The following is an 11,356-nucleotide window of genomic DNA, read 5'->3' as shown; positions in this document are numbered from 1 at the left end:
CTGATAAAGTATGTATGGTGCCCTGGTGGCCTGTATACAGTAGCCAGTACAAACATCACAGGGGATTTATCATTAACATTTTTTTTCTCTGGATAATGTTATATGAAGCACCAATACTTCAAACGAGTTATACTTAAAGCCTGCCCTCTGTGAAATCCTAAAAACATTGTTATAAATTGAAGCGGAACCTCCCCCTTTGCCTTTTGGATGTGGCTAATGTTTATAACCGTAATCTTGGTGGGTAGACTTATTTAAAATAATGTAATCATCAGGTTTTAGCAGGTTTCTGTGTTCTGTGCGGTCCTGTTAAAGTAAAGTAAGAAAATCTTTATTATCTTTTGAAAATAGTAAAGTATATTGTTACCAGAGCTTACAAATGGGCAACTTAAAGGACATGTAACCTGCAGAAGATAAATACCTGTGTGTGTATTTTTGCTTTGCTTTATCACAGATGCTCAAGTTAGATCTGATGTTGTGTTGCTGGTGTTATGTGGATGTAATGTATTAATGTCTGTCTTTTAGACATTTTTCCACATTTTCCTGATATGAATCCCATGCATTAGGTGTGCTATATATGTTTTTATTCTTATAATAGTCTCAAAGTATTTTCTGAAATATATAATTGCAAAGTCCGGTACAATTTAAATTAATGAATGAAAAATATTTTAAAAATAAATTAGGATTGTTTAAAGCAGTGGTTCTCAAAGTGTCAGGGTCCCTCTGGTGGTTAAGCAGGGGAATCACTAAATTAAATATCAATTTGTGTTAATACATTTTAATTTAATCTTTGAGTAATCTTTCTTTCTTTCTTTCTTTCTTCCTTTTTTTTTTACTACAGTGAAACCCGTTTAAACCCATTCTTCTCAAAGTTCCATTCTTGAAAATCATAGCTATTAGCCAACTTCAGAGCTATAACTTTTGTAACGTTCAATTTATAGTCAAAAAGAAAACAGATTTGGAAAGGGTTTGAACCCATATGGTATCAAAACCTAAAAAGAAAATAATCAAAAATACACCCATCAGTCAACTTGTTAATGCTATAAATTATTTACAGCAATAAAATAAAATTTCAAGAACATGAACAACAATATAACATTAGACCACATAAATTCCAAAATGGCATTTCCTTAAATTCAACTTCCAAAAGTGCATTCCTCTCTGCCATATTACATTCATTTAGTTGACTAGTGCTATTTGCTGTTCTAACAAAAACATAAATGGAATTAATAAAAATACTAACACTAAGAAGCTACGCAAAATTGCATTAATAATGTGATTCATCTAATGAACGTGATATAGCATAGCTTGTCAGTGATCTACGGCTCTGTGTATTAAATGATGTTCCATCTAAAAGCACATGATGGAGATTTACCGGTAGTATTAATCACAGAAACACAGTGGTGGAAACACAGTTCAAATTATATATATATATATAGACCCAATCCCTTCTCACCTTATCCAAACAATCTCTCCTACACTTTTACCAGCACTCACACACATCATCAACACATCTCTCCTCACAAGCACCTTCCCCACAGCATTCAAGCAGGCTCCTATAACCTCACTGCTCAAAAAAACCTACATCAAACACTTCATTTACAGATAGTTACAGACCTTTCTCTCTCCTTCCTTTCACAGCGAAAACCCTCAAAAGAGTAGTTTTTAACCAGATATCATTGTTTCTTTCATAGAACAACACACTGGATGTTAACCTGGCAGGCCTTTCATGGTGGTTTGGGGCAGGGAGGTATCCAAAATACATCAACTGGTCACTGGGGTTCCTCAGGGATCAGTTCTTGGACCCCTCCGCTTCTCTGTATAAACAAAATCACTGGGTCCCATCATACAGGCACATGGTTTCACCTACCATTGCTTTGCTGATGACACAACCGCTTTATCTTTCATTTCAACCAAATGATCCAACAGTAGCTGCACGGATCTCAGGCTGCCGGGCAGACATCTCGGCATGCATGAAAGAATATCACGACTCAACCTGGCAAAAACTGAGCTTCTTTGTTTTATCCTGCTACTACAACTCTACAGCATGATTTCACCATCCAGCTAGGTTCTTCCACAATTACCCCATTTTATCAATTATCAATTATCAACTTTGGTCAGAAATCTTGGTGTAAACTTTGATGATCAGCTGACCCTTCAAAGACCACATTGCAAAGACTGCCTGATCTTGCAGATTTGCATTGCACAACATCAGAAAAATCAATCAATTTTCTAAAACTGGACTTTATGCTTTCTTATAGAACAGCCATAGGCTCAGCACCTACCTACTTCCACTCACTATGATGAATCTACATCCCTTTCAGAAGACACCTCATGGTACCATCACAGAGAGGTTCAAATCACTTTCTAGAACATTCCTGGCTGGTTGAATGAAATTCCAACCCCTATATGGAACGCTGAATCCCTGGCAATTTTCAAGCAACTCATCTCTTTCGAAGCTACTTGAGAAAAAAAAAAAAAACCTTCCCCTTAATTTATTCATTCTCTTGTACTTATTTGAACAATGCCTAAAACTTGGTATTACAAGCACATCCTGTGTCTATTCGCCCCTTTAAGAAGAATTGCTTTATGTATCCCTCAATTGTAAGTCGCTTTGGATAAAAGCATCCACAAAATGACTAAATGTATGTATATATTTGTATAACACAATACAACAACAGTAATTACAACACATTGTCGAATTGTTTTAATTGTTTTATTGGATTTAAACTATACACACGCACTTATAAATTTCCATGTAACAGAGAGAACAATAACAAAAAAAAAAAAAAAAGCTTTTCAGTATTTTACTATCACCCCCCATTTTTTAAATAGGCATTAAAGTGCACTATCCAAACTTAGGATCCAACACTTAGGAATGCAGAAGAAAGTTTGGTCTCTTTTCAAAACTCGATTTATAAATTTCTCTGCCAATATTACTTCTACCACTAAATATGGAATCCAGAGACCCAGACTTTTCCAATGATATGTTTTATGTCAAGATTATAAAAAGTTTTGATTGTAAAAGACAGTAATGCATTTTGTAATATGACACTTGACACTGTCCGAGGACACGCCAAAATATTTTAAAGTACCATTTCCATGGTAACACAATGTCCAATTTCAAAATGGTTTACACAGGATGAATATTGGGCTTCTAAGCTTTCAAACGATTATAATTTATGATGATTACTAAAATATTTGATAGAGAAAAGGGACAACAAAATAAAAGAGTGCCAAGCGTCCCACAGGTGGGATGGTGACAGTTAAGGGGGTATCACACATTTCCTCAAAATGTCCTCAAGCTCTGTCAAAAATTGTATAAATTAAAGTCAGGCCAGATTTTATATATATATATATATATATATATATATATATATATATATATATTAAACATTTTAAAAGTAGCCATTCATCAGAGGTATTCTGAGATTTTGTGCCATCAAAAAAAAAAAATATTATTTATAATAATAATCATAATCATAATAATAAGCAATTAATAAAAAATTGGGTGGTGGGGTTATCTTACTGTCAAAGAAAAAAAGTTACAAGTCTTGATCTTCTGAGTTCTTGGCTGATTAAAATTATTGTTATCAAAATCAATTCTTTATAACAGTTAAGTGAGAAGTGTTTCTTCAATAGATCCTTTCTTTGTTCTTCGTCTTAACACATTAATTGCTATGAAGATGAAAAATATGAGGACAGGTGTACCAAAGGCTCAAATGAATGTAAGGCAAGAAAAGTGACAGTCTGTTTAAAAATTTAAAAGTGAGAGAAAGACAGAGAGACAGAGAACAAGGGATACAAGGGTAGTGAGCTGGATTCAATGCCATCTGACAGGTCCAGCTGGGTGACTGGCTACCCCAGAGCCCTGCAAACCAGGCAATATGGCACCCAATTACTGATGCCCATGTGACCATTGCATGGCATCATCAGAAAACCCGTACCCCACTACTCCCCCCGCCACCCTCCCCCAACCACATGCCATCTGTGCAGAAAAGCAACAACCACAAAGCACTCATATGTACTCAAGATATAAACACACACTGAACACTATGCTGTAAACGCTCAATTATGAAAGGGAAAACACACTATGGCACTATAAAAGGGAGATCATTGTACTTTTCTATCACCTATATTTGTGTTGCAACACTGACCACTCACATTCTAATAGACAGTATGAGATAGAAAGAAAAAAAGACCACTTTTTTACTGTGAATAAATGCATTTAAATTGATTTACATAAATGTATATTCCAAGTATGAAAAAAAGAAAAGATCTCACATCTTTTTTATCCTCTTCTCTGCACTCATTTTCTCTGCAGTGCCACCCTGCCATAGAGAACAGATGCTGTGGAATTTTGATAAGCTATGCCAATCTGTGCCAGCCTCCATGACAGGCACTACTGGGGTGTGGCTGGTATGCAGAAAATGGTACAATGAACACAGTTACTGCATGTCACCCACGTTTGATTTAAAAGTGGAGTCTGACGGTTGGTTTTAAAGATAAATGTTAAAGGTTTTTACATAAGTTGTACACCAAGTACATTGCACACTGTACCCAAATCTGTCTCAGAGAAAGCTTCAATTCATTAAATATCATGAGGGTAAATTTGATACTAGGTGTTCTGAAATCCAAATATATTAATATCCCAGATTAGAAAACAACATTATTTGCTATCATAAATAATCAGATGCAATTAATGTTATTAAGTCATTAAGTGATGCATTTTTTTATTTAAATATTTTTAAGTTTTGCTGTTAATAGTTAAGATGGGGCAAGGTGTTTTCCCCACATTATCATTTTTTTTTTCTCTTGATCTCTGATGGAACAAAATCTCAACTCAGCACTTTAGAATTTTGTAATTTCATCTGAATATCACAATTTGGTATATTTAGTCAGTCGAAGTTTGAGTGGCATGTTGTTATAGGTGTTATATTTTTTAAACGTAATACTTATTGTAATTAATGAGTTTATTATTTTATTTTTATTGATAATAGATTTATATAGATATGTTTGCTTTTATTTAAACCTAAAGATTAAGTAAGTGAAATCTGTTTTTCACATAATACTTTATATTTTGTCCTGTAATAACTATTTCAAACATTTATCTTCATTTCTTACAGGCTAGTACATTGGCTGATCACTTGACACTGTGATGCAATTTCGTTTTCCATTTTATTTTAAGAATAGCTTTAATTCTAGAATATTGTTTCTCTCCACAACATCTTTAGCTACATTACATTATTATTCATTTAAAATGTATCAGATGAATTAGTATATAGTATTACGTGTTTGTTCCAACTGTTATACGGTGCAGTGTCGATAGTTGGGCTTTGCCGTTTCAGTTGCCAGCATATAGTTGAACCATTCTTCCCTGTAAAATATGAAGTAATGAACAGATGCTGCTGAATTAAGAAAGAAACACCGTCTCCACCCAGCATTGCAGTTTTGGCCAGGCTTGGCACACGGCGCAGCTGGCATCGCTGTGGTGGGCTGCCCCGCTGGCCCTGCGCACTGACGCTAAGACATTTAGCGAATTGGCAAGCGCATGTCTCCTGAGTCCCAAGCTTTCGTGCCAGCCCGTGGCCTCTGGACGCCGCTTAAGATCACCTCGGCTGTGGTCGAGTTTAAGGAGGGAGCGCCTTTTGTCTCCTTGTTGGCTTTTACCTTCTGGACTTAAAACATCAATGCCTTAATCACAAAAGAAATAAGCTCTTTGAACTCAAATGTTTATGTGATGAGCAGTACTACCTGATTTCGGGAGGAACCTAAAATAAAAATAGGAAAAAAAAAAAAAAAAAAAATCAAAAACGGTTTTGTTGTGTGATAATTTATATGTAACATTTTACATACATAGAACCATTGCTCTAGTTTTTCAAGGAACCTAGAATTAAAGTAGTCCTGTTGTAACAATACCATTTACACAGTGCTTTAACGAAGGCAATATCTGCTGCCCCACTCAAACAATTTATTTGTCCACTTAAATTGCACTGATTGGTATATTCGTGATTGCTAAAATGATAATGAATTCCAACCGTGGGATAATGTACTAACTGCCACGAAGTACAATTATTTCACGAATTAGTTAATTTATCTATAATGTGAACTATATAATAAAATAATAATAATTTTCCGCAGTCTAGAATTAACTGAAATCAGGACGTATCAGTCCTGTAATTATGCTAACCAAATGGATGATGGATGTAGCAAATATGTCAGCATAAAATTATTTAAGCAATTTACGCTTTAGTATATGCAAAATGTTAAAGATATTTTAGTTTCTGTATATACATAATAAAACACTGAGGCTGAAAATACAGAACAGAAAATACACAAATCGAAGATTGTTATAATTATGCATATACATAATCATTTAACCCAACCAATAACGCCTTGATTTTTTTCCCCCCGAATGAATTCGTAGTTGTTACTGTTATTATAAATTGTTTGACGTTTCCAATGCAGGACAGCTGCCCTTTAATTTTAAATGATCTCACATAATGATAAGAAGGTCTATTTATTTTTCGTTCTCTCTCTCTCTCTCTCTCTCTCTCTCTCTCTCCAAATAATGTAACTCCGTATATGTTATCACACAAACTTCTGTAGATTTTTTTTTTTCTCGTGTGTGTGTGATCTTTAATATATATCAACAAATTATGATGCATTCTATTTTAATTCGTCATCCAACCGTTTTGCATTTTATCTTATCCCAGCACTGTCGGTTGTACAATTATCTGATTGTGATATTGTGAAATTTGCAGCTGTCGACTTCAAAAATACATACAAAAATAACTTAAAACTGTTCATCAAAACATCAATAAAATAAATGTTTTCGTTTTCATTATTTGTGAAAATTTACTGGATTTATTCACAAGTTTTTTATATATATTTTTTTATTAGTTTGTAAATTCTTAAAATGCATGCCTGACCAATTTCCAATAGGAAAGGACAGTCCCAGATGATTCTGGAACAGTATGCATCTTTATTTATTTGATCAAGAAACAGAGTTAATTTAACAGTTTTGTTCATTTCATATGTTTTTCTTGAGTTATTACATTAGATACTTGTTTTGGTTCAAAAATTACAATCAATCAGAAATTGCAATCCCACTTTGCAAAATGTTTTTAGATGGATTTATTCACTTTTTTTATATTCTTTTATATTTTCCCATTAAGGTTCGTTATGGAATTATTGAAAAATCAAGATAATTGTCCAATCATGTAATGCAAATATATATATATATATATATATATATATATATATATATATATATATTATATTATATTATATTATTATTATTATATTATTATTATTATTTATTAATTAAATTACCGTTTAGAAGGTAGAAATGCATTTTCCTTTTCCACGCCGGGTTTTTTCATTAACATGGAAAATCACCTAATTGTGGAAAAAGCCGTCGAGTTCATCGTATGGAGGCGCACGATCATGGTGCACATGTACATCATGAAACGGTGCAAGGGTGGAAGTCTCTGAGTGAGCGCTGCCGCTGCGAGTTCCTGTTGGGCCGTAAGCAAGACCATGACTAGCGGAGGAACGTGAGCCTTGCAGATTGGTGTAATGCATAGAATATTGATAACCTCTTTCCGCGTCTGGTGACAGTGAATCCTGTTGTCTTAAAGCAAAGTTACCACTTACACACATCGGAGGGCTGTGGTGACTCTCGTAATCTGGACTGTTGTATTCTGGGGACGTGCTTTCGGTGTACAGAGCCTCATAGGCCGAACAGAAAGAGTGATTTCGGAGGCTATGTGCATTGGACCCGGACTGACAGTGTGTGCTTTGCAGACGGGAGCACTGGTACGGAAATGCATGCATTGAGAACGAGGGGTTAGGTAAGTGAAAGCGCGCTCCCTCTTGACATTGTTCCATTAGAAAATTCCTTGAGTTAAGTTGGAGGCACCCAGCCACCAGATTGGTCGTGGGTTGGGAGAGGCCTTTGCACAGTGTCTGTACATAGGAAACCACGTCCGGTCTCTTTCCATTCCGCAGGATTTCTGACAGCGCCCAAATGTAGTTCTTCGCCAACCTTAGTGTTTCAATTTTGGAGAGTTTCTGAGTTTTTGAATAGCATGGTACGACCTTGCGTAGATTGTCCAGTGCTGAATTTAGATCGTGCATGCGTGTGCGCTCTCTTGCGTTTGCTTTTTGTCGCCGTACTTTTGAGCGCTCTAACCTAGCCGGTGTCATTTTGCGTTTTTTTGGCCCACGTTTTTTTGGCCTGTCTCCGTCCCCGTCATCTCCACAATCATCTTCACCAACATCCTCATCATCGTCCTCCTCCCCTGCAATTTCTGACTGAGCCCGGCTGCTCCCGTCTTTCACATCGCCGTCTTCCAAGTCCTCGTCGCCTAGGTGACAGCGCTCCTGCTCCTCGTCCTTGATTTTGGAGTCCTCGCTCCCGCTGTCATCCACCCACCCCCCGAATTTCTGCATGTCCGGGAGCAGTGAAGGTTCGTTGAATAATCTAGTCAACATGGCAGCGGCACTGAAACATCGAAACACGTTTTACTATTAAACTCTGCCTTTCAAATTGTGTAAAGCATGTGGATTAAAATATTAATAATGACATCGGCGAAATGTAAAGGTAATGCACTCTCCCATTAGGGAAGTAAATAATGATTGTTTTAAATGTAAAAATATATAAAAATGTACTTTCGCTTTTTAAAAAACTTTTAAAATGGCGAAAACATAAAAAGGAAAACGAAACGAAAGAAAAACTGTAAGGTACAATCGATCTAATATTTATTTTTTATGAATGCAGGATCCTTGAAATGGGCTAGTAGTATAAAGCAAAAAATAAAAATAAAATAAAAATAAATAAATACAAATTTTATAATAATTATAATTTATATAATTATAATAATTTATAAATAATTTTACTTTACATTGTCACTCACAATTTAATTGTTAATGTAATATGAGAGGTCCAGTGTTTTTATTTTGAAAACGCAATCTAATGAACACTAATTTGTTTAGAAATAATTTGTAGACTATACTATGTAAACTATTGTAATATGGTATTATTGGTAGTAATATCTACATACTGTTAAAATAGTGACGTTAACACTATTCACTGATACACCCCCCACCCCCAAAAAACTTGCATTATTAGTAGCTGAATGTAAATCATCTCAGCAAAAGTATTTGAAAATGTAACAGAGGCTACTAAATAGATTTACCTGTTTAAATGTTTTAAAATATTTACGTTTTTTCTCTCTTGCACAACATATACATACGACACAACACTATCTGCTAATCACTCTCCTAAATGTTTTGTGAAATATGTCTAAATAAACAGAATTAGCCTATAAAATGTGTAGCCGTTTTTATATATTTGTTCTGATATATCTTTTCGTTCTCATTATGTAACATGACACGTTTTCTTTAATTATAACGTATGATATAGACTAAAATTATATATATAAAAATAAAAACATCGATGATAAAAATCTAAATTGGATATTTACATAACAAATACATTGAACCAGTACCAGTTGACATAACACATTCTAATAATTATTTATAATAACATATGATAACATATTCTATCAGGGTCGAAAAACTCACCTAGTTTGTGGTGCTCTATGGATGAGGGCGCGTATATCTACACCATCTCCGCGCTATAGTTCCCTACTACGCTAAAAAGATTAAGAAAAAGAGAAGCTCAATTGTCTTTTGATCCGATACGATTTATCCCTTTTCCGGACTGCAGCGAATCGGTGCGGTATCCCTTGCAGGCAACGTTACATAGCCTACCTGCTCTGATGCCAGGCCATATGGTGGGCACGTCACTGGCAGGCGCCATCACATGAGAGCGGGTGATTGACACGCGCTCGCATTCGTAGAGATTGCCTTCCCGAGGGAAGAGGAGACCGCCATCTGTCGCTGCCGCTGCACACGCACCTCAATGGAGTGTACATGCTTGAATAGAAACTACACCCATGTGCACACAGATATTCTCAGATAAACATTGGGCGAGGGAATGTGGTAAATCTGAATCTTTGAAAACACTATTTGTAAACTGAACAATTTCAAACCATGTCAGTGTATGTGTGTGTGTGTGTGTGTCGTTGTCGGTTATTATTATTATTATTATTATTATTATTATTATTATTATTATTGAACATGGCAATCTATTTTAAACCATCTATTAAATTCCCCAAATGTTTCGTTGTTGCTTTCTTTTATGCGTTGTGTTGTTTATATAATATAATCTGGAGACATGTTCTAATCTCATAATTAAATATTTGAATTTGTGATTGAAATTGTTTCCTGTAAAGAAATCAGTGTTGGGGAGTAACTGGCTACAAGTGTGACGATATAAGCTAAACTACATTGTTCAATTTCTTTTCAGTAGCGACGCTACTTTTAAAACAATATTGAGAATGAGGAGATGCGTCATGGTAGCTTGCTGTCACGTGACGAATTGAGCCCGCCCACCATTTTGGGAGGATACGCTATCGGTTGCCAGGGGCAACAGTGTAAGAGCCATACAGAGACGGATACAAATTGAAACGGATATACGGATAGAAATTAGAGAAATTATATAAATAAATACAAATATAATATAGAAATTAAGAAGAAATGGAGAAGAATGCGGCAAAAGAAAAGGGTCCTTACAGGTAGAAACTTACTACCAATGCCAAACAGAGGTATTTAGAGAAACGTCGTATTAAAAACGTCGACCCACTGCCTGCAGCTGAATGGAACAAAGACCTAGACTCTTTACCACCTTGCACTTACATGGAAATAGTTAATTACTTGTTTTTTGGCATCAGTTATTACACTATGCTAGAATTCAAAAGCCTGAAATCCTTGGAAAGTTACGAGACATTCTGCTGCGGCTGGGTGCGCGACTTGATCATCTACAAGCCCCCAAACTGTGAAAACACCGTAGTACTGGCAAAGATAAGTTGCTTCACCTTTTGTCAAGTCAAGTCACTTTCAATTATATATAGTGCTTTTTACAATCCAGATTGTATCAAAGCAGATTAATAATATAATAATAATAATAACAGTAAAATAACAAAGTTTGTTTCTGCTGTAACTTACAGCAGCTCTGGATCAAACAGTGATGGCATTCAGTTCAAATGAAATGCTTTTTCCATGTAGGGAAACGAAAAAACGGTAACAAATGGTTCCTACGGTTTCCACGACAATCGTGTGAGACACTGGAGCAGTTTTTTACACACCAGTGTTTTCCAGGCATTCTAGAATAGTGCGACAACCTCCTCTACTACCAATGTAAACAATTTACTGTGCTGGCGGGTATCCTCCCAAAATGGCGGAAAGGGGAGGAGACGCGGTCTCTGGGGGCGGGGCGCTGTGTCGTGAC

At 35.6% G+C, this 11,356-nt stretch overlaps 1 protein-coding gene across 1 annotated transcript; it reads right to left on the bottom strand.

The window, feature by feature from the left end:
- Positions 1–3,435: 3,435 nt before the first annotated feature.
- Positions 3,436–9,813, bottom strand: LOC113094875 (neurogenic differentiation factor 2-like). Its single transcript, XM_026260500.1, has 3 exons — positions 9,589–9,813; positions 7,333–8,506; positions 3,436–5,768 (listed from the first exon to the last, which is right to left on the bottom strand). Exon 2 carries the CDS (start codon positions 8,494–8,496, stop codon positions 7,399–7,401), a length of 1,098 nt encoding a protein of 365 aa, XP_026116285.1. The 5' UTR covers positions 8,497–8,506; positions 9,589–9,813; the 3' UTR covers positions 3,436–5,768; positions 7,333–7,398.
- Between the last annotated feature and the right edge of the window lie 1,543 nt (positions 9,814–11,356).

This window comes from Carassius auratus, unplaced genomic scaffold, assembly GCF_003368295.1.
Source record: "Carassius auratus strain Wakin unplaced genomic scaffold, ASM336829v1 scaf_tig00215469, whole genome shotgun sequence".
Classification (NCBI taxonomy): domain Eukaryota; kingdom Metazoa; phylum Chordata; class Actinopteri; order Cypriniformes; family Cyprinidae; genus Carassius; species Carassius auratus.
Note: the sequence above shows the minus strand (reverse complement) of the source record. Positions and strands in the feature narration are given on the sequence as shown.